Source organism: Maylandia zebra, linkage group LG2 (genome assembly GCF_041146795.1).
Source record: "Maylandia zebra isolate NMK-2024a linkage group LG2, Mzebra_GT3a, whole genome shotgun sequence".
NCBI lineage: Eukaryota > Metazoa > Chordata > Actinopteri > Cichliformes > Cichlidae > Maylandia > Maylandia zebra.
The window spans coordinates 6,834,598-6,860,692 of NC_135168.1; the positions used below are offsets into that span (position 1 = coordinate 6,834,598).

Sequence of the window (26,095 nt, forward strand, 5' to 3'; positions counted from 1 at the left end):
ACCACGGTGGCCTCTGGGTAGAAACACTGCAGAGTTCATGTGGATACGCTGCTGCATTAGGTCAGATAGAAATATCATAAAGCATCATTAAGTAAAAACGTTTATTAAGAACAAATGTTTAAATATTGTTAACGTGTTTCCCAGAAACATCTGTAGAGACAAAGAGCTTTCTGTTGTTGCTTCGAGGAAACAAGCTCTTCTTTTTAGTTTTGTCCTGGTATTTATTCCAGGACGGACTCATCCACTGAGCAGTGTTTGGGTTTCTTCCTTTTCCTCGTTCTGGATGCAAACTATTACAACTTGGGCTTTATTTCAGTGACAATGGCCTTAAGCTGCAATACAACAGGAAGTTACTCATATATAGTAATTTCCCAGACCATATTAAAAATCCATTAACAGGAAATACAAATGATGGGACAATGCCACAGCATGGACATTAGAACAGTTGGGAAAATTTACCTGGAAAAAGGTGAAAATGAGGCTTCATTGAACTGGAATTACAAAGACCAGGAATGTGAGATCCACCAGCCACGACTGAGGGTTTTTACACATCATATCCTCAAAGTAGAACTACAGTGATCAAAAGAATCGACTTTAATGTTATTCTTTCTTTATTTATGTCAGATTTAACCCCCCAAAAAGCTTTAATCTTTAACTAGTCTTTGGACGTAGCTACAGCACGGTCAGGTTGACAGTTTATGGGTAACATGTGGCCACCAGGCACTGCGACACACTTCCATGTTATATTACCTTGGCGTCCAGTAGGAATACAGGAGAATCATGTGAGGAATCTAAGAGTTGTTTCTTAATTCAATTCAGTTTTATTTACACAGCACCAAATCACAACAGCAGTCGTCTCAAGGTGCTTTATACTGTAAGGTAGCTCGTACAATCATACATACAGAGAAAAACCCAACAATATGACCCCCTGTGAGCAGCACTTTGGCGACAGTGGGAAGGAAAAACTCCCTTTTAACAGGAAGAAACCTCCAGCAGAACCAGGCTCAGGGAGGGGCGGGGCCATCTGCTGTGATTGGTTGAGGTGAGAGAAGGAAGACAGGATAAAGACATGCTGTGGAAGAGAGACAGATGAACCGCTGAGTGTTGTCCCGTCGAGGTGGCTCTTCTATGTTGTGCATTTATGGCACCAAACCACAAATGCAAAGGAAGAAAGGGTCGAGGCACAGCACCCAGCTGCCTGACAATATTCAGGCAACGTCCAAAGCCCCACAAAGGACCTACCCACACCCCACTGGCCCCGCCCAGATCAAGGAGCTGTCACAGCAGACAAAAATGTGAAGTCCGCACATAGTCGCCATGGCACCCACCAACCCACCACACCATCCCCCATGGAGCTACCAGGAGAGGCATACTGGCCCACTGAGGATCACAGAGGAGCAGACCCAGGGGGGCTGACAGCACAGCCCCCACCCACCAGTCGTGCAGCTTATTTTATCTTGTCAGCGTGAGCCCCACCTAAAGGGGACAGAGGGATTAGTGAGTTGCATTAGTGGGGCAGGAGAGAGTGAAGCAGGGGAGCCAATGTCACTGCGATACGACTCCTCAACACCATCCAGCCTGCCCCACCACTCATAATGAGTCCTGCTGTGCTCTGTAGCAATGATGCATTTTATGTGTGTGTGCCAGGTTAGTGCTGTGGATTCAAAGGAGCACAGTTCCACTAAACAGGAGATCAGGATAAACCCCAGTAACCAACCCTGCCCCCGCCATCACATATTCTCAATCCCAACAGAGGCCAGCCCCACAATGACATGCCACACGTGATACACAGCCAACATTACTGTTATAATTACATGTTTCCTTTATTACTTTCCTTTCAACCTCTTTATTTTGCACCTTAAACTTTCCTTGGTTGCTACAAGCCACAAAGTCCTTTATGGTTTGTCTCTGTTGTGTGGAGGGCTGTTTTTAAGAGCTCAAAAATGGGTGTATCAGAGTCAAACAGGCAGCACAGTGGAAAAGTGGTTGGCACTGTTTCCTGACAGCAAGAAGGTTCTGGGTTCAAATCCAACATCTAAGCTGTTTGCATGCTCTCCCCATGTCTGGGTCCTCTCTGGGTTCTCTGGCTCCCACAGTCCAAAGACGAGCAGTTAGTGGGGTTAGGTTGATTGGTGTATGTGCCCATGAGTGTACACGGGTGTTTCTCTGTGTTAGTGACAGTCTGACAGAAGGCTGCATCCCTCAGCCTCATGTGGGCTGTGTAGCCCCTTTACAACTGCAGTGAGAGCTCAGACCTGTTTCTGGTGGGTGGTGGACTCCTCCAGGGCTTCCCCTGATTCCCCTTCTGCCACAGAAGACTGTGGCCTCAGAAACTCATATCTGCTTTTTGCACATGAAGTGAACCTGTTGGCTTCATCAGCAGGGGCGGATCTAGAAGGGTGGCATGGGGTGGCAAGTGCCACCCTAAAATGATCCCTTGCCACCCCAAGTGCCACCCCAGTTTTGCATATGACAGTGTTGTTTATTAAAATAAGTTTAACAGTTTGAGCGTAGTTACAGTCAGCAGTGAATATAAATGCTAGAACTGGATATATTCCATAGTGTCCCCCCCTCCACATTAACAAATGGTTCAGCCCATAGCAGGACGGCTTTCTTCTTGTTTTCAGCAGCAAGTGATGCTTATGATTGTGCCAGAGCACATTTTGAACAACACCATGGGAATTTCTGATTTTACACAGGTGGGTGGCTGTTACACTGTGGAAATGAAGGAAGGTGAGTGCTATTTTAAATGGTTGTAGAAAATGAAAAAACAGCAGGTGTATTGGCTGCATTTTTAGATAAATAGTTGTATCTGTTTACAAAATGTACAATTTATATTTGCATTTCAAGTTATAAACATTTACCCAACACGTCTGTGGTTTTTTTACAGTAAAAAATACTGCTAGGATTTTAGGTTCTTTGTGTGATTTCAGATCAGTAATAGTTCTATTAATAGTAATAGTAATACTAATGCAGTATGTCAGTGAAAAAACAACTAAATTCAGTTGAGCTGAAAAGATACCAAACAAAGCAAGAGGAGGAAAAAATAAAATGAAACAATCTGAGGGTGAAATACAAACGTAAACTCAAAGGAGTCACAAATGTCCGGTTGTATTTCAGACCTCAGAGGGTGAATCCAACAAATCATGAAAAATGAGGTTTACATGTTTGTTCATGACAGTGCAGATTTCTGACATTTTGTGTCATTTAAGCTGCAACAATGTGACAGTTTTCTAACAAAAACAGTGAAACTTAAGTTAGACTTGTGTTTGTAAATGAAGCGCCCCATGTTGTGTAGCTTTCTGGAGTTTATACTTATTGGGCTACATATGTATTTAATATACAGGCTGTACAGTACATAACATCAAAACTCACATGTTTCATGTAACTAAAGTGTGTAATCATGTGGGTACAGACAATAATTAAGTTATAGACTATATTTATATGAAAAACGTGCATACTTACTGCATTTGAATCATTTTAACCACATGTAACCACCTGCATATGTGTTTGGGGGGAAAAGGCTTTGATTTTGCCACCCTAAGAAAATTTCTCTAGAGCCGCCCCTGACCATTTCACAGGATTTGCATTTAAAGATGCAACAAGACTAAAATGGTTAGGGTCAGGAGGTCAAAGGTCAGAGCTCCTGTGGGTCTGAGGGCGGCCTCACGCTGGAGAAGGATGAAGGAGCCTGACCTGAGCCAGTGTTTGACATGAACACATCAGCACTGCTGTCAGTGAGCCTAACGACAGCCGTTAGCATCATTGCAGTGTTTCAGTCATAAAAACACTTCCTGTCTCTGTGGTGGTTACAGTGACATCATGCAGTTTGTGCTTTGACCTCCAGAGGGCGACAAATCAGCACAGACAGAGAGCTCCATTCAAACTTTGCTGCCATCAGGAATAATTCTTCAAATATAATCATCAGTGTTTGAGCAGCTATGATATCAGGGACAATCTAGACATGTGTGACAATACTGAACATGTCACATGACACACCTCAAACATCATGTGATCCACTCTCAGTCTGCACTTTCATTCATGACTTCAACAGGTTGAAATGAGCTTTGAAGAAACATTCAGTGAAATAAATCTTTCATGGATTCATGTGAGCAGCAGATGAACTTTGTACCAACAACATCTTCAATAACAGAGTCTGAATGAAGCTCAGGTGTTGATGCTGCTCACTGATTGGACGCTTGCTTTCAGCTCTGCTCTCAGTCTTTACTGCACAGGTGAAGGTAGAAAGTGTGACTGGATCTATAGACTGGAAACAGAGAAACATGCTGAACATTTGAAGCTTTGCAGCAGAAATGTTCATGTTACAAATACAGCAGAGCTGATCTGGGATCAGTGTGTTCACACCTGCAGCTACAACAAGGTTTCATGTCTCCACACGTCAGCATGTGAACTTTACTCTGACTCAGTCTGAGCAGTCAGACGGCATATTTTTAAAGTTAACACATCAGCACACACAGAGCTGAGCCCCTCCCACCTGTGCTGAGTTTCAGGTGGAGCCCCGCCTCCTTCCAGGAAGCAGCTCACCTGTGTGTCCGTGTTTAGTGTCCAGGTGTGGAGTGGAGCTTGTTGTTGGTGTGTGAAGAAACTGTAAGTTTGCTTCGTTTCCTCCTTTAACAGTTTGTCTTTAGGAACTTTACTGTTTGTTCAGCTCGTGTTTGATTTCTTCACACAACAAACTGTGTGTGTTTGTATTTCCGGTCTCTCCATTAAAGTCAGTGTGTAATGTTTCCTGGCTAACATCAGCTGTGTGCAGCTTAGTTCAGCACAAATCTGCCGCTCCATAGTTCACGGTAACGGACTCACAGCTGGACCAACGAGGCCGAGTGTGTCCGCCACTCTGAGCTACGTTCGTGTTTGTGTACTTGTAGTTTGTACTTTGAGTTCACTCAGAGCCCACAGAGGACGCAGCGTACGTGATGACGTCACAGCCCTTTACCTCCTTTACTGTCACTGTGATTAATATTTACACACGAGACACCTGCAGAGCTCTGACGCTAAGCTAGCACACAGCATGCTAACGCTAAGCTAACGCTAAGCTAACACTAAGCTAACACTAAGAGTTCTTACAGACACGAGTTAAAAAGCTGCTTTTAGTGTGTGATCAGAGTCCAGGACTGAGAGCAGCAGCAGAGCTGATGGATGATGAATTACTGGATGGAAGAAGCTTCTCATTAGCAGTGAATCAGTGTGTGTGCAGTTCTCTGCAAACTCAGCAGGAAGAATTAGTGTGAAGCTTTAACTCTGCTGATCCTCTTTGAATCCTGGATCAGCTGAAATGTTTAAAATGTTGTTCACACGTGTTGGACTGACTGAAGCTTCCAGTCACAGTGAATCAGTGTGTGTCAGTGAATGCATCGTGTGTGCTTCAGGCTCCATCTAGTGGACTGATAGCAGAGCAGCTGATGGCAGCTTCCTCTGCCTCACACTGCTGTCTGACTGCATCCAGCTGACACTGAGATGAAGCAGGAAAGAAGCAGCTGATATTTGGACAGCACACATGATGAAAGGAGGATTTCAGCTGATGTGCACATGAATGATTTGTGTTTCCTCTGCAGGTAGAAAGTGTGTGTGAGCTGAATTGAGCAGCATGGATCAGTGTGAGGACAGAGAGGAGGGAGTCCCTCCCTCTAAAAGCACTCTGTGTGGGGAACATGAGAGCCAGACCAAAGCTCAGAGGTGAGATGACCATCTCTAACTGTCCATGACTCTTCTCCATGTCACAGCTCAGCACTCACATCACTGCTCCATCATTATTCACAGGAACCAGCCTGGACCTCCACCCAGCTCTGTGTCCTTACAGAGTGACCGGTCTAAAGGTTGTCCCATTCATTTTAAAGCCCAGCCTGTGTCTGCTGCAGAGAGGTGAGCTGTTAGCAACATGAACTCTTTGATTTAACTGCTTGATGTTGTTGGATATAAACTACAAACACGTCGTTCCCTCAGTCCCATTTAAACTGTCTTTTAAAACAAGCCTTTGGTTTCTAAACAACTGAAAACCCACTTCAGCAAACAGGAAGTGATCAGAGCGTCCGTCCACTTCCTGTCAGGCCCTGCAAACATTTCATATTGAAGAAAAGTAGTTGATATCTCACATTTTTACTCCACCACATTCAACCATTTTGACATTTTACAGCATGAAACTCTTGTCACATGACTCCTGTTATGTTATAGAGTCATGTGACCACCAGGGAGGGATTTGTATGGATGAAACACATTCAAATCAATCTGATTCATCAATGGAAACATTTTTGGTGTAAATGCAGCAACACTGAAAACGCTGAAGATAAAAACACAACAGATGAAATATGAACAAATCGAGGCTTTGAATACACGTGTGTGTGTTTGAGACACAGAGATAAATGGATTGTGTGTCTGTCCTATTGCTGCGTGAGGGTTTTATTGTAGATTTTGTGCGTGTACACTTTTGACCACGAAGGTGTTGAAAGGGCGTAAAACAGTTGGAGGCACCAGAGTGAACACTAGTGCTGTCAGTAGATTAAAAATGACTAATTAATGACACAATCTTCTGTCATTAATCCTGATTAATCACAATTACTTGATCAATAGCTGCAGTTACATTTTTCCAACTTTATATTTAAGCCTGTAACAGACGTTTACACCATATAATGAAGTCAATGCAGAATAAACACAAAGAATGTTAAACGCTTCAATTCAAAGAGACTTTGAATAGTTTTCAGTCTTTAACTCAGCTTCTCTGCTGTAAATACAACTTTGTAACAAACATATATACTAAAAGCTAAGTGTGCACTAATATATAATAATATATAATCTATATTACTGCTGTTAATGAAAATGTTTAATCAGACTCATCACAGGGTTACTGTGGATTCATTTGGATTAATCACCATTAAACATCATTTTTAATGTAAACGAATCAAAGTTCATTTCATGAGCAAACAGACTCGAGAGAAAAGGGCAAATTTACACACTTAACATGTTTATTGAACATGTAAACATTGATTAACCTCCTGAATGAGCCGACCCCCCCAGGGACAGTCCTGCATGCTAATGATGGGCTCTGCTCTGCACCTGCAGGATTCTGTCAGCCACAAACTCCTCAGCTGATCCTGAATCTGAGCCCATCTGTCAAACAATCATTTTCTTCACAGGTCTGTGGAGGTGGCACTGATCCTGCAGCAGTCTAACACTCTCTGTCACTCTTCTTCAAGTCTTTGACACGAGGAACCAAAACTATGTTATTAACAACACTAACAGGTCTGCAGTTTGTCCACTTGGCAGTTGTGTCATCAGTGCTTTGCATTGTTGTGATATTTTAAGCTGGAAGTGCTTCGGTGAAAAGAAAATTCCTTCTGTCACGATGTGCAGAATCCTTCATGTTGGTCGGCTGGTCCGTCTTGTTATTTTTTTAATACTCAAACTTTCCATCGAGAGGTCAGTGTGTGTTTGTCATCTTCCATATTGAGCTGATTGGTTCAGCTGCCGTCACTAACAGATGTGCTGCACATCTGCACGTGTGCAAAGGTAACTCTACTCGGACAAGCTGCCCGAAGTGCGTTGATAGAAACATTTCAGGGATTTTGAGTCGTTCTGCGCTCCAGATGTGTCGTGTTAAAGGTTTTTATCATGTTAATCATGATAACAGATGAACCCCTAACCCTAACCCTACATGTTAATTTTGACAGCACTGGTAAATCCTTTTTAATGGTCTTCTGTCAGATCATTGATTAGACTCGACTCCAAATACGAGACTCGGAAAACTCAAATGAAAACTCAAATCAAAGCCATGAGAAAAGGACTTCTTGTGTTAGAATGAAAACATATGGAAGTGGTCAGGTTTCAAACACTCGATGAATCTACTGCACAGTTACATTCAGGGACCTTTGGCCTCCTGAGAGCATTAGTTGATGGTTCATCACAGTTTTCTCAAAGTTTCCTCTGAGCTTCTGCAGCATCATCACTTCCATCACTGATGAAAGAAAGTTCATAGAAAACAGAAAATATATCTTCAGAATCTGAGAGTTTAAAACTTGACAGACTTGATTCAGATGAAGTTATTTGAGCAGAAACTCCTGGATCTTTATCCTGTGTTGATCTAATCCTTCATGGTTCCTCCACAGAGTGGACCAGCAGAGCTCAGAGGGTCCCAGTGGTCAGTCTGCCCAGCAGCATCAAACACAGCTGGACTCCATATTTATGGTCTGTACATGTACAACAACTACTTTATTATTAATATTAATAATGATGCATTTATTTATAGGTCCCTTTCAGAACACCAAGGACTCTGTGGACTAAACGACCAAAAGAAACAAACTTTGAAATCAGACTGTGCAAATGTGATCACAGGGAAACGTTTTAAACATCGAGGCTTTAAACAGAAACCAAAGTGAAACAGTTTGTAGTCGAGATCAGTGGGGATGAAGCTGAATAACTGTTTCTTCAATAACTTTGAGCTCTTAAAAAAGAAAAACTAGCTGAAAGTCTGGCTGCTCTTATGAAAAGTACAGAGAAATTATGGGTCGCTCAACACTTGTGCACAATATAAGAGTTTAAATAAATCTAAAGAATAACTCAAAATCCTACAATCATACTGATAAAGTCATCTACAGCTAACTATCCAAGTGGATTTGTTTAAGACAGCTCCATCTGCTGGTGGCCCTCTGCAGGTGCATGAAAGGGGCGTGTTTATAGTGAAAGTAGTAGAGAAAGTAAACCCCACGGGAAGGAGGAGGACTCTCAGCAGCTTCCAGCTCATATTCAGACATTTGACTTCTCACTGAAAGCAGCAAGTTTGAGTGTCTGTACCTTAGTTAGAAGAGATAACATGTCAGTAGTAATTGTGTGGATGCTTTAAGCATCCACACTATTGAGTTCCTGTTTCTCTTTATTCTTTATTATTGTGTGGATGCTTTAAGCATCCACACTATTGAGTTCCTGTTTCTCTTTATTCTTTATTGTGTGGATGCTTTAAGCATCCACACTATTGAGTTCCTGTTTCTCTTTATTCTTTATTATTGTGTGGATGCTTTAAGCATCCACACTATTGAGTTCCTGTTTCTCTTTATTCTTTATTATTGTGTGGATGCTTTAAGCATCCACACTATTGAGTTCCTGTTTCTCTTTATTCTTTATTATTATTGTGTGGATGCTTTAAGCATCCACACTATTGAGTTCCTGTTTCTCTTTATTCTTTATTGTGTGGATGCTTTAAGCATCCACACTATTGAGTTCCTGTTTCTCTTTATTGTGTGGATGCTTTAAGCATCCACACTATTGAGTTCCTGTTTCTCTTTATTCTTTATTATTATTCTTCAAGTTGCTCGTTTTTCGTCCGCTAACTACTTCCACAATTTTTGTGCTATTTTCACCGTTCAAATTTTAAACTATTCTGCTATTTCTGCTAATGTGTGCTATGACTTTTGGTATTTTCTGCTATTATACTTTTTAAAATATTAAGCTTTTTTCCTTTAATTTGTCCCATTGAAATGAATGGGAAACTTCTGCAAACTTCTGCAATTCTGCTAAATTTTGCTTGTTTTTGAAACTTAACTACTTCCTCATACTTTCGCCTAGAAAAACCATTCAAACTTTAAAATGTTCACAAATTATTGGGCTATTCATGTATGATTCAGCTTTTTCAAATCTTTTACCGTTTTACTTTTATGCCTCTTAAAGTTTTCAGTTGCAAAATTGTGATTTTTCACAAAATACATGCGTTGTTATGGTTGCTATGCTCTTGGCTTCCAGTGTGTCACTGAAGGTTTTGCAATTTTCACTTCATGTCCGAACAACTTCTTGCTACTTGCTCAATTTTCACTCAACTTCCACAAATTATACATCAAAACGTAGGTATTTTTGCTGGCTTTCAGAAAATGTCACTATCATTGTTGTGGGATTTATAGAATTTTGGCAAATCTCCTCAGACCAACACAAGGTCACAAAACTCTCCATATAAAGTCAATGGAGAGCTTGTTCAAAATCATCGCTGGATTTCTGTAATGAGAGGCATATTCGAATCGTCATATCTCCTTAACGAAGTGACTTTAAGACATGAGGCTTGTCCCCGAATATCTTCAGACACCCCTGACGCTCACAATTCAAGAATTTCTTTCTCACCTATTACCGTTCTGAAATGAGTTGGACTTGTTTGAGGGTAGGAAATTCGTCCGTCGCTCAGATTTCTTCAGATTTCAAACTGTGGAAATGAACCACTTTTTTCTCTCGTCATAACTTTTTGTTGGATTTCCACAGAGACCTGAAAATTTCTATGACTGTTCACCAAAGCCTGCTGTCTTTTACGGTGAAAGAATGATATCGATACTCCAAATAGATTTAGAGTTAGAAAGCGTTGTTTGAGGGCAAGTCAAGGCAGTTTTTGCTTCGCTCTGCTCAGTTATGGTGCATTAGAAGTCAAATATCTTTAATAATTCATATTTTAATGATAAATTGTTAACACTGGAAGATTCCCCCATCTCTTCTGAACAAAACGGTGTAAGAATGACCGCTCTAGCCCCTACGGTTAGGAAATTATGGTCATTTGTTTGAGGGGAGTCCTCACTATGAGAAATAGGCTGCAATAATCCTGTGCCTCTCTGTCCTGCGTGTGTAAAAAGATGCACCTGTTTTGGCGGGAAAACGTAAACAGCCACTCTGATTGGTGGATTTAAATTCGGCAGCTCTCTCCCTCTGTGTGTGTGTGTGTGTGTGTGTGTGTGTGTGTGTGTGTGTGTGTGTGTGTGTGTGTTTAGTGGGAGAGAGAGGACCCTGCCCTTATTTGGCAGCATGTCATTGTAGGATTTAAATTGAATATAGTTAGACTGGTTGACTGGATTAGAGCCTGTGTTTGTGTGTCCCTCTGTGCATTTGTGTTCCAATATGCCTCCATATTTGTAATTTTGTAAGTTATTACTATTCTGCTAAATCATACTATTTCTGCTTTTCATAAGATTTGTGCCTAATATAGTATTTCTGCTAAATTATAGTATTTATTATTTTTATAGGATTTGTGCCAAACATAGTATTTCTGCTAAATTATAGTATTTCTGCTTTTTATACTATTTGTGCCTAATATAGTATTTCTGCTTTTTATAGGATTTGTGCCTAATATAGTATTTCTGCTTTTTATAGGATTTGTACCTAATATAGTATTTCTGCTTTTTATAGGATTTGTGCTTAATATAGTATTTCTCCTTTTCATAGGATTTATGCCTAATATAGTATTTCTGCTAAATTATAGTATTTCTGCTTTTTATAGGATTTGTGCCTAACATAGTATTTCTGCTAAATTATAGTTTTTCTGCTTTTTATAGTATTTGTGCTAAAACATAGTATTTCTACTAAATGTAGTATTTATGCTTAATAATAGTATTTCTATATATTTCTGCCAGGTCCCCAGGCAGCCAATCCTCTGTGAGGACTGAGACATTCAAATTTTCAAATCAGGGCCTGCACAGTTTCCCAGCCAATCAAATAAGTGTCCTGAGGCATTCAAATTTGCATATTGGGGCCTTCGTGGCTTCTAAGCCAGCCAATCATATCTGAGGGCTGAGGAATTCAAATCCACAAATCAGGGCCTGCACGGCTTCCCAGCCAGCCAATCACATATGTGGTCTCAGACATTCAAATTTGCATATTGGGGAATTCGTGGCTTCTAAGTCAACAAGTCATCCATGTCATATATCTCTAAAAATTCATATTTTAATGATAAATTGTCAACACTTGAAGATTCCCCCATCTCTTCTGAACAAAACGGTGTAAGAATGACCGCTCTAGCCCCTATAGTTAGGAAATTATGGTCATTTGTTTGAGGGGAATCCTCACTATGTGAAATAAACTGAAAGAAGCAGCTCTATGTCTCTGTGCTGGGTGTGTAAAAAGATGCACCTGTTTTGGCGGGAAAACGTAAACAGCCTCTCTGATTGGTGGATTCAAATTCAGCAGCTCCCAGGCTGACCTAGAAACTTAGTCCTCTCTCCCTGTGTGTGTGTGTGTGTGTGTGTTTAGTGGGAGAGAGAGGACCCTGCCCTTATTTGGCAGCATGTCATTGTAGGATTTAAATTGAACATAGTTAGACTGGTTGACTGGATTAGAGCCTGTGTTTGTGTGTCCCTCTGTGCATTTGTGTTTCAATAAGTTATTACTATTCTGCTTAATCATAGTATTTCTGGTACTTTTCGGTACTTGTGCTAAATACAGTATTTCTGCTAAATCATACTATTTCTGCTTTTCAAAGGATTTATGCCTAACATAGTATTTCTGCTAAATTATAGGATTTCTGCTTTTTATAGGATTTGTGCCTAACATAGTATTTCTGCTAAATTATAGTATTTCTGCTTTTTATACTATTTGTTCTAAATTATAGTATTTCTGCTTTTTATAGGATTTGTGCTTAATATAGTATTTCTGCTAAATTATAGTTTTTCTTCTTTTTATAGTATTTGTGCTAAAACATAGTATTTCTACTAAATGTAGTATTTATGCTTAATAATAGTATTTCTATATATTTCTGCCAGGTCCCCAGGCAGCCAATCCTCTGTGAGGACTGAGACATTCAAATTTTCAAATCAGGGCCTGCACAGTTTCCCAGCCAATCAAATAAGTGTCCTGAGGCATTCAAATTTGCATATTGGGGCCTTCGTGGCTTCTAAGCCAGCCAATCATATCTGAGGGCTGAGGAATTCAAATCCACAAATCAGGGCCTGCACGGCTTCCCAGCCAGCCAATCACATATGTGGTCTCAGGCATTCAAATTTGCATATTGGGGAATTCGTGGCTTCTAAGTCAACAAGTCATCCATGTCATATATCTCTAAAAATTCATATTTTAATATTAAATTGTCAACACTTGAAGATTCCCCCATCTCTTCTGAACAAAACGGTGTAAGAATGACCGTTCTAGCCCCTACGGTTAGGAAATTACGGTCATTTGTTTGAGGGGAGTCGTCACTATGAGAAATAGACTGCAAAAATCCTGTGCCTCTCTGTGCTGCTGCGTGTGTAAACAGATGCACCTGTTTTGGTGGGGAAAAGTGCACAGCCTCTCTGATTGGTGGATTCAAATTCACCAGCTCCCAGGCTGACCTAGAAACTTACTTCTCTCTCCCTGTGTGTGTGTGTGTGTGTGTGTGTGTGTGTGTGTGTGTGTGTGTGTGTGTGTGTGTGTGTGTGTGACAGAGAGAGAGAGAAAGCCTTTAATGGGATGATCCCATTGTAAGATTCAAATTCAATATATTTAGACTGGTTGACTGAATTGGATCTTGTGTGTGTGTCTCTCTGTGCATGTGTGTTTCCTCATGTGTACATATTTGTAATTGTGTGGCAGTCATAAATTTTTTTGCTGATTTTTGTCATTTAACAAGTATATTTGAGGGAACCTCAGCATGTTCAGCATTTTTTCAGCTGTCCATTTTGCTTTTCCAATTTTTCTGTTTAACTTATTACTATTGTGCTAAATCACACTATTTCTGCTATTTTATAAGATTTGTGCTTAATATACTATTTCTGCTTTTATAGGATTTGTGCTTAATATAGTATTTCTGCTTTTTATAAGATTTGTGCTTAATATAGTATTTCTGCTAAATGTAGTATTTATGCTTAATCATACTATTTCTGCTTTTCATAGGATTTGTGCTTAATATAGTATTTCTGCTAAATTTAGTATTTCTGATTAATTATAGTCTTTCTACTAAATCATAGTACAGTATTTCTGCTTTTTATGGGATTTGTGCTAAAACAAAGTATTTCTACTAAATGTAGTATTTATGCTTAATCATACCATTTCTGCTTTTTATAGGATTTGTGCTTAATATAGTATTTCTGCTAAATTATAGTATTTCTGCCAAATTATAATATTTGTGCTAAAACATAGTCTTAATTTAAAATTACAATATTCATAGTTCATCACAGTGTCTCTGGTAAATCACAATATTTCTGCTCTGTTGTACTATTTTTCTAAATCATAGTGTTTCTGTAATGTTTAAGTATTTTTGGCTAAATATATTCTTTCTGTTATCTTATACTATTTCTCCTAAATTCTTGTATTTTTGAGAAGTTATCATGTTTCTGGTAAGTTACAATATTTCTGCTAAATTCTGCTATGCTATTGTATTTCTGCCAAGTATTATGTTTCCTCTAAGATATTGCAGTTCTGCTAAGTTATTCCATTTTAGCAAACTTCTTTTGCTTCTGCAAAGTTTTTACACTTTCTGCAACTTTTCAGCTTTTTCAGCTACTTTTTGCATACAGCTTCAGCTTTAAGCATCCACACTGCATTTTCGCAGGAAATGCAAATTTTTCTAGTTGTGTGGATGCTTTAAGCATCCACACTATTGAGTTCCTGTTTCTCTTTATTCTTTATTATTATTCTTCAAGTTGCTCGTTTTTCGTCCGCTAACTACTTCCACAATTTTTGTGCTATTTTCACCGTTCAAATTTTAAACTATTCTGCTATTTCTGCTAATGTGTGCTATGACTTTTGGTATTTTCTGCTATTATACTTTTTAAAATATTAAGCTTTTTTCCTTTAATTTGTCCCATTGAAATGAATGGAAAACTTCTGCAATTCTGCTAAATTTTGCTTGTTTTCGAAACTTAACTACTTCCTCATACTTTCGCCTAGAAAAACCATTCAAACTTTAAAATGTTCACAAATTATTGGGCTATTCATGTATGATTCAGCTTTTTCAAATCTTTTACCGTTTTACTTTTATGCCTCTTAAAGTTTTGAGTTGCAAAATTGTGATTTTTCACAAAATACATGCGTTGTTATGGTTGCTATGCTCTTGGCTTCCAGTGTGTCACTGAAGGTTTTGCAATTTTCACTTCATGTCCGAACAACTTCTTGCTACTTGCTCAATTTTCACTCAACTTCCACAAATTATACATCAAAACGTAGGTATTTTTGCTGGCTTTCAGAAAATGTCACTATCATTGTTGTGGGATTTATAGAATTTTTGCAAATCTCCTCAGACTAACACAATGTCAGAAAACTCTCCATATAAAGTGAATGGAGAGCTTGTTCAAAATCATCGCTGCATTTCTGTAATGAGAGGCATATTCGAATCGTCATATCTCCTTAACGAAGCAAAGTTAAGACATGAGGCTTGTCCCGGTATATCTTCAGACACTCCTGACGCTCACAATTCAAGAATTTCTTTCTCACCTATTACCGTTCTGAAATGAGTTGGACTTGTTTGAGGGTAGGAAATTTGTCCTTCGCTCAGATTTCTTCAGATTTCAAACTGTGGAAATGAACCACTTTTTTCTCTCGTCATAACTTTTTGTTGGATTTCCACAGAGACCTGAAAATTTCTCTGACTGTTCACCAAAGCCTGCTGTCTCTTACGGTGAAAGAATGATATCGATACTCCAAATAGATTTAGAGTTAGAAAGCGTTGTTTGAGGGCAAGTCAAGGCAGTTTTTGCTTCGCTCTGCTCAGTTATGGTGCATTAGAAGTCTAATATCTTTAATAATTCATATTTTAATGATAAATTGTTAACACTGGAAGATTCCCCCATCTCTTCTGAACAAAACGGTGTAAGAATGACCGCTCTAGCCCCTACGGTTAGGAAATTATGGTCATTTGTTTGAGGGAAGTCCTCACTATGAGAAATAGGCTGCAATAATCCTGTGCCTCTCTGTCCTGCGTGTGTAAAAAGATGCACCTGTTTTGGCGGGAAAACGTAAACAGCCACTCTGATTGGTGGATTTAAATTCGGCAGCTCTCTCCCTCTGTGTCTGTCTGTGTGTGTGTGTGTGTGTGTGTGTGTGTGTGTGTGTGTGTGTGTGTGTGTGTGTGTTTAGTGGGAGAGAGAGGACCCTGCCCTTATTTGGCAGCATGTCATTGTAGGATTTAAATTGAATATAGTTAGACTGGTTGACTGGATTAGAGCCTGTGTTTGTGTGTCCCTCTGTGCATTTGTGTTTCAATATGCCTTCATATTTGTAATTTTGTAAGTTATTACTATTCTGCTAAATGATACTATTTCTGCTTTTCATAAGATTTGTGCCTAATATAGTATTTCTGCTAAATTATAGTATTTATTATTTTTATAGGATTTGTGCCAAACATAGTATTTCTGTTAAATTATAGTATTTCTGCTTTTTATACTATTTGTGCCTAATATAGTATTTCTGCTTTTTATAGGATTTGTACCTAATATAGTATTTCTGCTTTTTATAGGATTTGTGCTTAATATAGTATTTCTGCTAAATTATAGTATTTCTGCTTTTTATAGTATTTGTGCTAAAACATAGTATTTCTACTAAATGTAGTATTTATGCTTAATCATAGTATTTCTATATATTTCTGCCAGGTCCCCAGGCAGCCAATCCTCTGTGAGGACTTAGACATTCAAATTTTCAAATCAGGGCCTGCACGGTTTCCCAGCCAATCATATATGTGTCCTGAGGCATTCAAATTTGCATATTGGGGCCTTCATGGCTTCTAAGCCAGCCAATCATATCTGAGGGCTGAGGAATTCAAATCCACAAATCAGGGCCTGCACAGCTTCCCAGCCAGCCAATCATGTATGTGGGCTCCAGGTATTCAAATTTGCATATTGGGGAATTCGTGGCTTCTAAGTCAACAAGTCATCCATGTCATATATCTCTAAAAATTCATATTTTAATGATAAATTGTCAACACTTGAAGATTCCCCCATCTCTTCTGAACAAAACGGTGTAAGAATGACCGCTCTAGCCCCTATGGTTAGGAAATTATGGTCATTTGTTTGAGGGGAGTCCTCACTATGAGAAATAGGCTGCAATAATCCTGTGCCTCTCTGTGCTGCGTGTGTAAAAAGAGGCACATGTTTTGGCGGGAAAAAGTACACAGGCTCTCTGATTGGTGGATTCAAATTCGGCAGCTCCCAGGCTGACCTAGAAACTCACTTCTCTCTCCCTGTGCATTTTTTTGCTGATTTTTTCATTTAACAAGTATATTTGAGGGACCCTCAGCATGTTCAGCATTTTTTCAGCTGTCCATTTTGCTTTTCCAATTTTTCTGTTTAACTTATTACTATTGTGCTAAATCATACTGTTTCTGCTATTTTATAAGATTTGTGCTTAATATAGTATTTCTGCTTTTAATAGGATTTGTGCTTAATATAGTATTTCTGCTTTTTATAGAATTTGTGCTTAATATAGTATTTCTGCTTTTTATAGGATTTGTGCTTAATATAGTATTTCTGCTTTTTATAGGATTTGTGCTTAATATAGTATTTCTGCTTTTTATATGATTTGTGCTTAATATAGTATTTCTGCTAAATTATAGTATTTCTGCTTTTTATAGGATTTGTGCTAAAACATAGTATTTCTACTAAATGTAGTATTTATGCTTAATCATAGTATTTCTATATATTTCTGCCTGGTCCCCAGGCAGCCAATCCTCTGTGAGGACTTAGACATTCAAATTTTCAAATCAGGTCCTGCACGGTTTCCCAGCCAATCATATATGTGTCCTGAGGCATTCAAATTTGCATATTGGGGACTTCATGGCTTCTAAGCCAGCCAATCATATCTGAGGGCTGAGGAATTCAAATCCACAAATCAGGGCCTGCACGGCTTCCCAGCCAGCCAATCACATATGTGGTCTCAGGCATTCAAATTTGCATATTGGGGAATTCGTGGCTTCTAAGTCAACAAGTCATCCATGTCATATATCTCTAAAAATTCATATTTTAATATTAAATTGTCAACACTTGAAGATTCCCCCACCTCTTCTGAACAAAACGGTGTAAGAATGACCGTTCTAGCCCCTACGGTTAGGAAATTACGGTCATTTGTTTGAGGGAGTCGTCACTATGAGAAATAGACTGCAAAAATCCTGTGTCTCTCTGTGCTGCTGCGTGTGTAAACAGATGCACCTGTTTTGGTGGGGAAAAGTGCACAGCCTCTCTGATTGGTGGATTCAAATTCAGCATTTCCCAGGCTGACCTAGAAACTTAGTCCTCTCTCCCTGTGTGTGTGTGTGTGTGTGTGTGTGTGTGTGTCTGTGACAGAGAGAGAGAGAGAGAGAGAGAGAGAGAGAGAGAGGCTTTTAATGGGATGATCTCATTCTAAGATTTAAATTCAATATATTTAGACTGGTTGACTGAATTGGATCTTGTGTGTGGGTCTCTATGTGCATGTGTGTTTCCTCATGTGTACATATTTGTGATTGTGTGGCTGTAATAAATTTTTTTGCAGATTTTTGTCATTTAACAAGTATATTTGAGGGACCCTCAGCATGTTCAGCATTTTTTCAGCTGTCCATTTTGCTTTTCCAATTTTTCTGTTTAACTTATTACTATTGTGCTAAATCATAGCATTTCTGCTATTTTATAAGATTTGTGCTTAATATACTATTTCTGCTTTTCATAGTATTTGTGCTTAATATAGTATTTCTGCTAAATTTAGTATTTCTGATTAATTATAGTTTTTCTACTAAATCATAGTACAGTATTTCTGCTTTGTATGGGATTTGTGCTAAAACAAAGTATTTCTACTAAATGTAGTATTTGTGCTTAATCATACCATTTCTGCTTTTTATAGGATTTGTGCTTAATATAGTATTTCTGCTAAATTATAGTATTTCTGCCAAATTATAATATTTGTGCTAAAACATAGTCTCAATTTAAAATTACAATATTCATAGTTCATCACAGTGTCTCTGGTAAATCACAATATTTCTGCTATGTTGTACTATTTTTCTAAATCATAGTGTTTCTGTAATGTTTAAGTATTTTTGGCTAAATATATTCTTTCTGTTATCTTATACTATTTCTCCTAAATTCTTGTATTTTTGAGAAGTTATCATGTTTCTGGTAAGTTACAATATTTCTGCTAAATTCTGCTATGGTATTGTATTTCTGCCAAGTATTATGTTTCCTCTAAGATATTGCAGTTCTGCTAAGTTATTCCATTTTAGCAAACTTCTTTTGCTTCTGCAAAGTTTTTACAATTTCTGCAACTTTTCAGCTTTTTCAGCTACTTTTTGCATACAGCTTCAGCTTTAAGCATCCACACTGCATTTTCGCAGGAAATGCAAATTTTTCTAGTTCTTTATTATTATTATTATTCTTCAAGTTGCTCATTTTTCGTCCTTTAACTACTTCCACAATTTTTGTGCTATTTTCACCGTTCAAACTTTAAACTATTCTGCTATTTCTGCTAATTTGCGCTATGATTTTTGCTATTTTTTGCTATTATACTTTTTAAAATATTAAGCTTTTTTCCTTTAATTTGTCCCATTGAAATGAATGGAAAACTTCTGCAATTCTGCTAAATTTTGCTTGTTTTTGAAACTTAACTACTTCCTCATACTTTCGCCTAGAAAAACCATTCAAACTTTAAAATGTTCACAAATTATTGGGCTATTCATGTATGATTCAGCTTTTTCAAATCTTTTACCGTTTTACTTTTATGCCTCTTAAAGTTTTGAGTTGCAAAATTGTGATTTTTCACAAAATACATGCGTTGTTATGGTTGCTATGCTCTTGGCTTCCAGTGTGTCACTGAAGGTTTTGCAATTTTCACTTCATGTCCGAACAACTTCTTGCTACTTGCTCAATTTTCACTCAACTTCCACAAATTATACATCAAAACGTAGGTATTTTTGCTGGCTTTCAGAAAATGTCACTATCATTGTTGTGGGATTTATAGAATTTTTGCAAATCTCCTCAGACTAACACAATGTCAGAAAACTCTCCATATAAAGTGAATGGAGAGCTTGTTCAAAATCATCGCTGCATTTCTGTAATGAGAGGCATATTCGAATCGTCATATCTCCTTAACGAAGCAAAGTTAAGACATGAGGCTTGTCCCGGTATATCTTCAGACACTCCTGACGCTCACAATTCAAGAATTTCTTTCTCACCTATTACCGTTCTGAAATGAGTTGGACTTGTTTGAGGGTAGGAAATTTGTCCTTCGCTCAGATTTCTTCAGATTTCAAACTCTGGAAATGAACCACTTTTTTCTCTCGTCATAACTTTTTGTTGGATTTCCACAGAGACCTGAAAATTTCTCTGACTGTTCACCAAAGCCTGCTGTCTCTTACGGTGAAAGAATGATATCGATACTCCAAATAGATTTAGAGTTAGAAAGCGTTGTTTGAGGGCAAGTCAAGGCAGTTTTTGCTTCGCTCTGCTCAGTTATGGTGCATTAGAAGTCTAATATCTTTAATAATTCATATTTTAATGATAAATTGTTAACACTGGAAGATTCCCCCATCTCTTCTGAACAAAACGGTGTAAGAATGACCGCTCTAGCCCCTACGGTTAGGAAATTATGGTCATTTGTTTGAGGGAAGTCCTCACTATGAGAAATAGGCTGCAATAATCCTGTGCCTCTCTGTCCTGCGTGTGTAAAAAGATGCACCTGTTTTGGCGGGAAAACGTAAACAGCCACTCTGATTGGTGGATTTAAATTCGGCAGCTCTCTCCCTCTGTGTCTGTGTGTGTGTGTGTGTGTGTGTGTGTGTGTGTGTGTGTGTGTGTGTTTAGTGGGAGAGAGAGGACCCTGCCCTTATTTGGCAGCATGTCATTGTAGGATTTAAATTGAATATAGTTAGACTGGTTGACTGGATTAGAGCCTGTGTTTGTGTGTCCCTCTGTGCATTTGTGTTTCAATATGCCTTCATATTTGTAATTTTGTAAGTTATTACTATTCTGCTAAATGATACTATTTCTGCTTTTCATAAGATTTGTGCCTAATATAGTATTTCTGCTAAATTATAGTATTTATTATTTTTATAGGATTTGTGCCAAACATAGTATTTCTGTTAAATTATAGTATTTCTGCTTTTTATACTATTTGTGCCTAATATAGTATTTCTGCTTTTTATAGGATTTGTACCTAATATAGTATTTCTGCTTTTTATAGGATTTGTGCTTAATATAGTATTTCTGCTAAATTATAGTATTTCTGCTTTTTATAGTATTTGTGCTAAAACATAGTATTTCTACTAAATGTAGTATTTATGCTTAATCATAGTATTTCTATATATTTCTGCCAGGTCCCCAGGCAGCCAATCCTCTGTGAGGACTTAGACATTCAAATTTTCAAATCAGGGCCTGCATGGTTTCCCAGCCAATCATATATGTGTCCTGAGGCATTCAAATTTGCATATTGGGGCCTTCATGGCTTCTAAGCCAGCCAATCATATCTGAGGGCTGAGGAATTCAAATCCACAAATCAGGGCCTGCACAGCTTCCCAGCCAGCCAATCATGTATGTGGGCTCCAGGTATTCAAATTTGCATATTGGGGAATTCGTGGCTTCTAAGTCAACAAGTCATCCATGTCATATATCTCTAAAAATTCATATTTTAATGATAAATTGTCAACACTTGAAGATTCCCCCATCTCTTCTGAACAAAACGGTGTAAGAATGACCGCTCTAGCCCCTATGGTTAGGAAATTATGGTCATTTGTTTGAGGGGAGTCCTCACTATGAGAAATAGGCTGCAATAATCCTGTGCCTCTCTGTGCTGCGTGTGTAAAAAGAGGCACATGTTTTGGCGGGAAAAAGTACACAGGCTCTCTGATTGGTGGATTCAAATTCAGCAGCTCCCAGGCTGACCTAGAAACTTACTTCTCTCTCCCTGTGCATTTTTTTGCTGATTTTTTCATTTAACAAGTATATTTGAGGGACCCTCAGCATGTTCAGCATTTTTTCAGCTGTCCATTTTGCTTTTCCAATTTTTCTGTTTAACTTATTACTATTGTGCTAAATCATACTGTTTCTGCTATTTTATAAGATTTGTGCTTAATATAGTATTTCTGCTTTTAATAGGATTTGTGCTTAATATAGTATTTCTGCTTTTTATAGAATTTGTGCTTAATATAGTATTTCTGCTTTTTATAGAATTTGTGCTTAATATAGTATTTCTGCTTTTTATAGGATTTGTGCTTAATATAGTATTTCTGCTTTTTATATGATTTGTGCTTAATATAGTATTTCTGCTAAATTATAGTATTTCTGCTTTTTATAGGATTTGTGCTAAAACATAGTATTTCTACTAAATGTAGTATTTATGCTTAATCATAGTATTTCTATATATTTCTGCCTGGTCCCCAGGCAGCCAATCCTCTGTGAGGACTTAGACATTCAAATTTTCAAATCAGGTCCTGCACGGTTTCCCAGCCAATCATATATGTGTCCTGAGGCATTCAAATTTGCATATTGGGGACTTCATGGCTTCTAAGCCAGCCAATCATATCTGAGGGCTGAGGAATTCAAATCCACAAATCAGGGCCTGCACGGCTTCCCAGCCAGCCAATCACATATGTGGTCTCAGGCATTCAAATTTGCATATTGGGGAATTCGTGGCTTCTAAGTCAACAAGTCATCCATGTCATATATCTCTAAAAATTCATATTTTAATATTAAATTGTCAACACTTGAAGATTCCCCCACCTCTTCTGAACAAAACGGTGTAAGAATGACCGTTCTAGCCCCTACGGTTAGGAAATTACGGTCATTTGTTTGAGGGAGTCGTCACTATGAGAAATAGACTGCAAAAATCCTGTGTCTCTCTGTGCTGCTGCGTGTGTAAACAGATGCACCTGTTTTGGTGGGGAAAAGTGCACAGGCTCTCTGATTGGTGGATTCAAATTCAGCAGTTCCCAGGCTGACCTAGAAACTTAGTCCTCTCTCCCTGTGTGTGTGTGTGTGTGTGTGTGTGTGTGTGTGTGTGTGTGTGTGTGTGTGTGTGTGTGTGTGTGTGACAGAGAGAGAGAGAGAGAGAGAGAGAGAGAGAGAGAGAGAAAGCCTTTTAATGGGATGATCTCATTGTAAGATTCAAATTCAATATATTTAGACTGGTTGACTGAATTGGATCTTGTGTGTGTGCCTTATGTGTACATATTTGTGATTGTGTGGCTGTTATATATTTTTTTGCTGATTTTTTTTTCATTTAACAAGTATATTTGAGGGACCCTCAGCATGTTCAGCATTTTTTCAGCTGTCCATTTTGCTTTTCCAATTTTTCTGTTTAACTTATTACTATTGTGCTAAGTCATACTATTTCTGCTATTTTATAAGATTTGTGCTTAATATAGTATTTCTGCTTTTATAGGATTTGTGCTTAATATAGTATTTCTGCTTTTTATAAGATTTGTGCTTAATATAGTATTTCTGCTAAATGTAGTATTTATGCTTAATCATACTATTTCTGCTTTTCATAGGATTTGTGCTTAATATAGTATTTCTGCTAAATGTAGTATTTCTGATTAATTATAGTATTTCTGCTAAATTATAGTATTTCTGCCAAATTATAATATTTGTGCTAAAACATAGTCTTAATTTAAAATTACAATATTCATAGTTCATCACAGTGTCTCTGGTAAATCACAATATTTCTGCTCTGTTGTACTATTTTTCTAAATCATAGTGTTTCTGTAATGTTTAAGTATTTTTGGCTAAATATATTCTTTCTGTTATCTTATACTATTTCTCCTAAATTCTTGTATTTTTGAGAAGTTATCATGTTTCTGGTAAGTTACAATATTTCTGCTAAATTCTGCTATGCTATTGTATTTCTGCCAAGTATTATGTTTCCTCTAAGATATTGCAGTTCTGCTAAGTTATTCCATTTTAGCAAAGTTCCTTTGCTTCTGCAAAGTTTTTACAATTTCTGCAACTTTTCAGCTTTTTCAGCTAGTTTTAGCAGACAGCTTCAGCTTTAAAGCAATTCAGAATTCATGATTACAACCAATATGTAGTAGAATAAAAGAAACAAATGTGCAATGAACATATCAGGAGTCCCTGTTAAAAAGTCTCATAGCAGTGTGGTTAAGGGACCTCCTGAACCTCTTGAGTCCTGCAGTGGAGTGAGATGAACCTCTGCAGCTCCTACTGTGAGGATGCTTAGGCGATCACCAACACCAGCTCCTTGGTGTTGGTGTTCAGCAGAAGACTGTTCTTATTACTGCAGTCAGTTAAATAAATCTATCATAATAAAGTACATTTTAACATAATGACCTTGTGTTTATTTATGTCTTTTAACCATTATTTCAAATTCAAAGAATCCTGTTTTAAACATTTATTAAACTTATAGAATTAAATTTCTGCTAGTTGCTTTTTGTTGCAAAAAAATCTAGTATAATAATATTTAAATTTACATATATTTTTCACGTTTTCCATGCCAATTTTGTGTAATTGCGGAGTTTCCCACTACCCGTGAATGCCTCTTTTTTTAACGTCTCTGCCTGACTCCTGAATCTCCGTCCACTCTCAGCTCGATCCCCACCGGTAAGCGCTGCTTCTCTGTCTCTCTTTTCTGAAATGAAATGTCTATAAGCTGTATGAGGGATTTACCCAGTTGTTGTTAGTGACTTATGAAGCCAGTCGAAGTATAAGTCATGTTAAAGTAACACAATGGCTGCTTTTTTAGTGAAACGTTGTAATTTTACTATTTAAAAGGAGTGTTTGGTATGCTAGCACTAAGTGCTAACGCCTAGCCTAGCTGCTATAGGCCCAGTGTGAAATTAATATGGTTCATTTGATTGTTTATTACAGTTATTGTGTTGTATTTGGTTCATTCGGTGTGTTAGTGTTTCTGAGTCTGTTAGGGAAGCTGAAGTTAATTCTCTTCACAAATCAGTCAGTTAAAAACGGCCTCATTCTTTCGGTTGTAAGGTAATGAGCCGTCATTTTAGAACCACTGATTAGCTGCTGAAGCAGCAGGGTCGGCAACTTCAAAGGAGCCATTTTACCGCCATTAGCTGTGTCCCAAAACGTCGGCTGCATCTTTCGGAGGACCCAGCCTTCGCGGTCTACGTGGACCGAGAAGGCTGTGAAACTGGACGGTCTAGCCTTCAGATTTGCGTCACCGCTGTCTCGCTGGAGTTTAATAAACTCGGCCGTCTGCTCCTTGCTATTTAAAATATAACAGGACACTGGCGTAAATTCTCGACCGTTTAACGTTTATTGAGCTGTGTGAAAATCCCGGAGGAACCCACCGGATTGATTAATAAAGCTTTATTTAATCTAATAATCTAATAACTTTGATCTCAGCCAAACCGATTTACTCCAGAACAAATAAAACACAGAAAAAGGCAAACAATTACATTTTTAAGTTATCAGAGTGACTTGTATATCATGTTTAACCTGAGTAGCGAAAGAGCGGGGGTCTGAACCCCCCTCCCAGCTTGCCATCGAGCCGGTGGGTGACAGACGTCTCTGAAAACGTCGGCACACTTTTGCAAATATGCGATGTCTTGAAAAACCAAGCAGATATTTACACCGCTACTTTCTCGCCTAAAAATATGTTAAAAGTTTATTCGGGGAAATGAAGGACTCATTTGTCGGCCGCATTTGAGACAGCCTTCGTCGACTGGCTGTGACATAATCGGCCTTCAAATGCGGCCTCCGGAGGATGCAGCCGACATTTTGGGACACAGCTTCTGACTGAAAGCCGGGAGAAAAAGAGTCACGTGCCTGTACCGGTGTGTTTTTGTGCTGTGGGTTAATTAACAGAAGGGAGAGAGAGAGTGAGGATGAAACACATAATATAAGAATAATAACATCTCTTAACAAGAAGTTTTTTTTAATTAGGTAATTTTAGTTTTTTAGTTAAATTTTAAGAACTGTTTAACAAACACTTGTTTGTGCAGGTTTTTTTTTTTTTTTTTAAATGAAACCTACACCTGCAGCTCTGTTTAACTTCTCACTTTGTGAAAAACTAACGAAATATAAAAAAGTCCACCTTCAAATAAATAAAATGCAGCAGTGCACCATTAATATTATAAATATGATATGTAGATATTTAAAACAACAGCATATTAAATGATACTGTGTGCAGGTGATAATATTTTTAGGAAGCAGAATTTGAATGCAGACGAACTCAAATGTTGAAGCCTACAAAAATATCATCCAAGCTTTCATTTATGATTGTTCATGCTTTGAAATTGTGATGTCAGAATTTGATAAAGTGTGCAGAGCTAGGTGTAGCAAATCATTGCTTATTAAATCTACTGTGTTATCTAATAGCACCAAACTAATAGAGCTATCACATAACTAAGAGACGTGTGTGGCTTATTACAAATGGATGAAACCATATTTTACCTTAATGAAGACAGTAATCTTTAATAAGGTGTAGAAAAAGGTGAGTT

At 38.1% G+C, this 26,095-nt stretch overlaps 1 protein-coding gene and 1 long non-coding RNA gene across 2 annotated transcripts in view; one reads left to right on the plus strand and one right to left on the minus strand.

Annotated features, from left to right (window-relative positions):
- The window catches only part of LOC112432149 (uncharacterized), a 499,305-nt gene that overhangs the window by 106,508 nt on the left and 366,702 nt on the right, over positions 1-26,095 (minus strand). The window lies entirely within an intron of this gene.
- The window catches only part of LOC143420631 (protein NLRC3-like), a 238,078-nt gene continuing 220,116 nt past the window's right edge, over positions 8,134-26,095 (plus strand). The window contains exon 1 of the mRNA XM_076888782.1: positions 8,134-8,199. Within this exon, the coding sequence (XP_076744897.1) occupies positions 8,197-8,199 (3 nt within the window). The 5' untranslated portion in view covers positions 8,134-8,196. The remainder of the gene's footprint in view (positions 8,200-26,095) is intronic.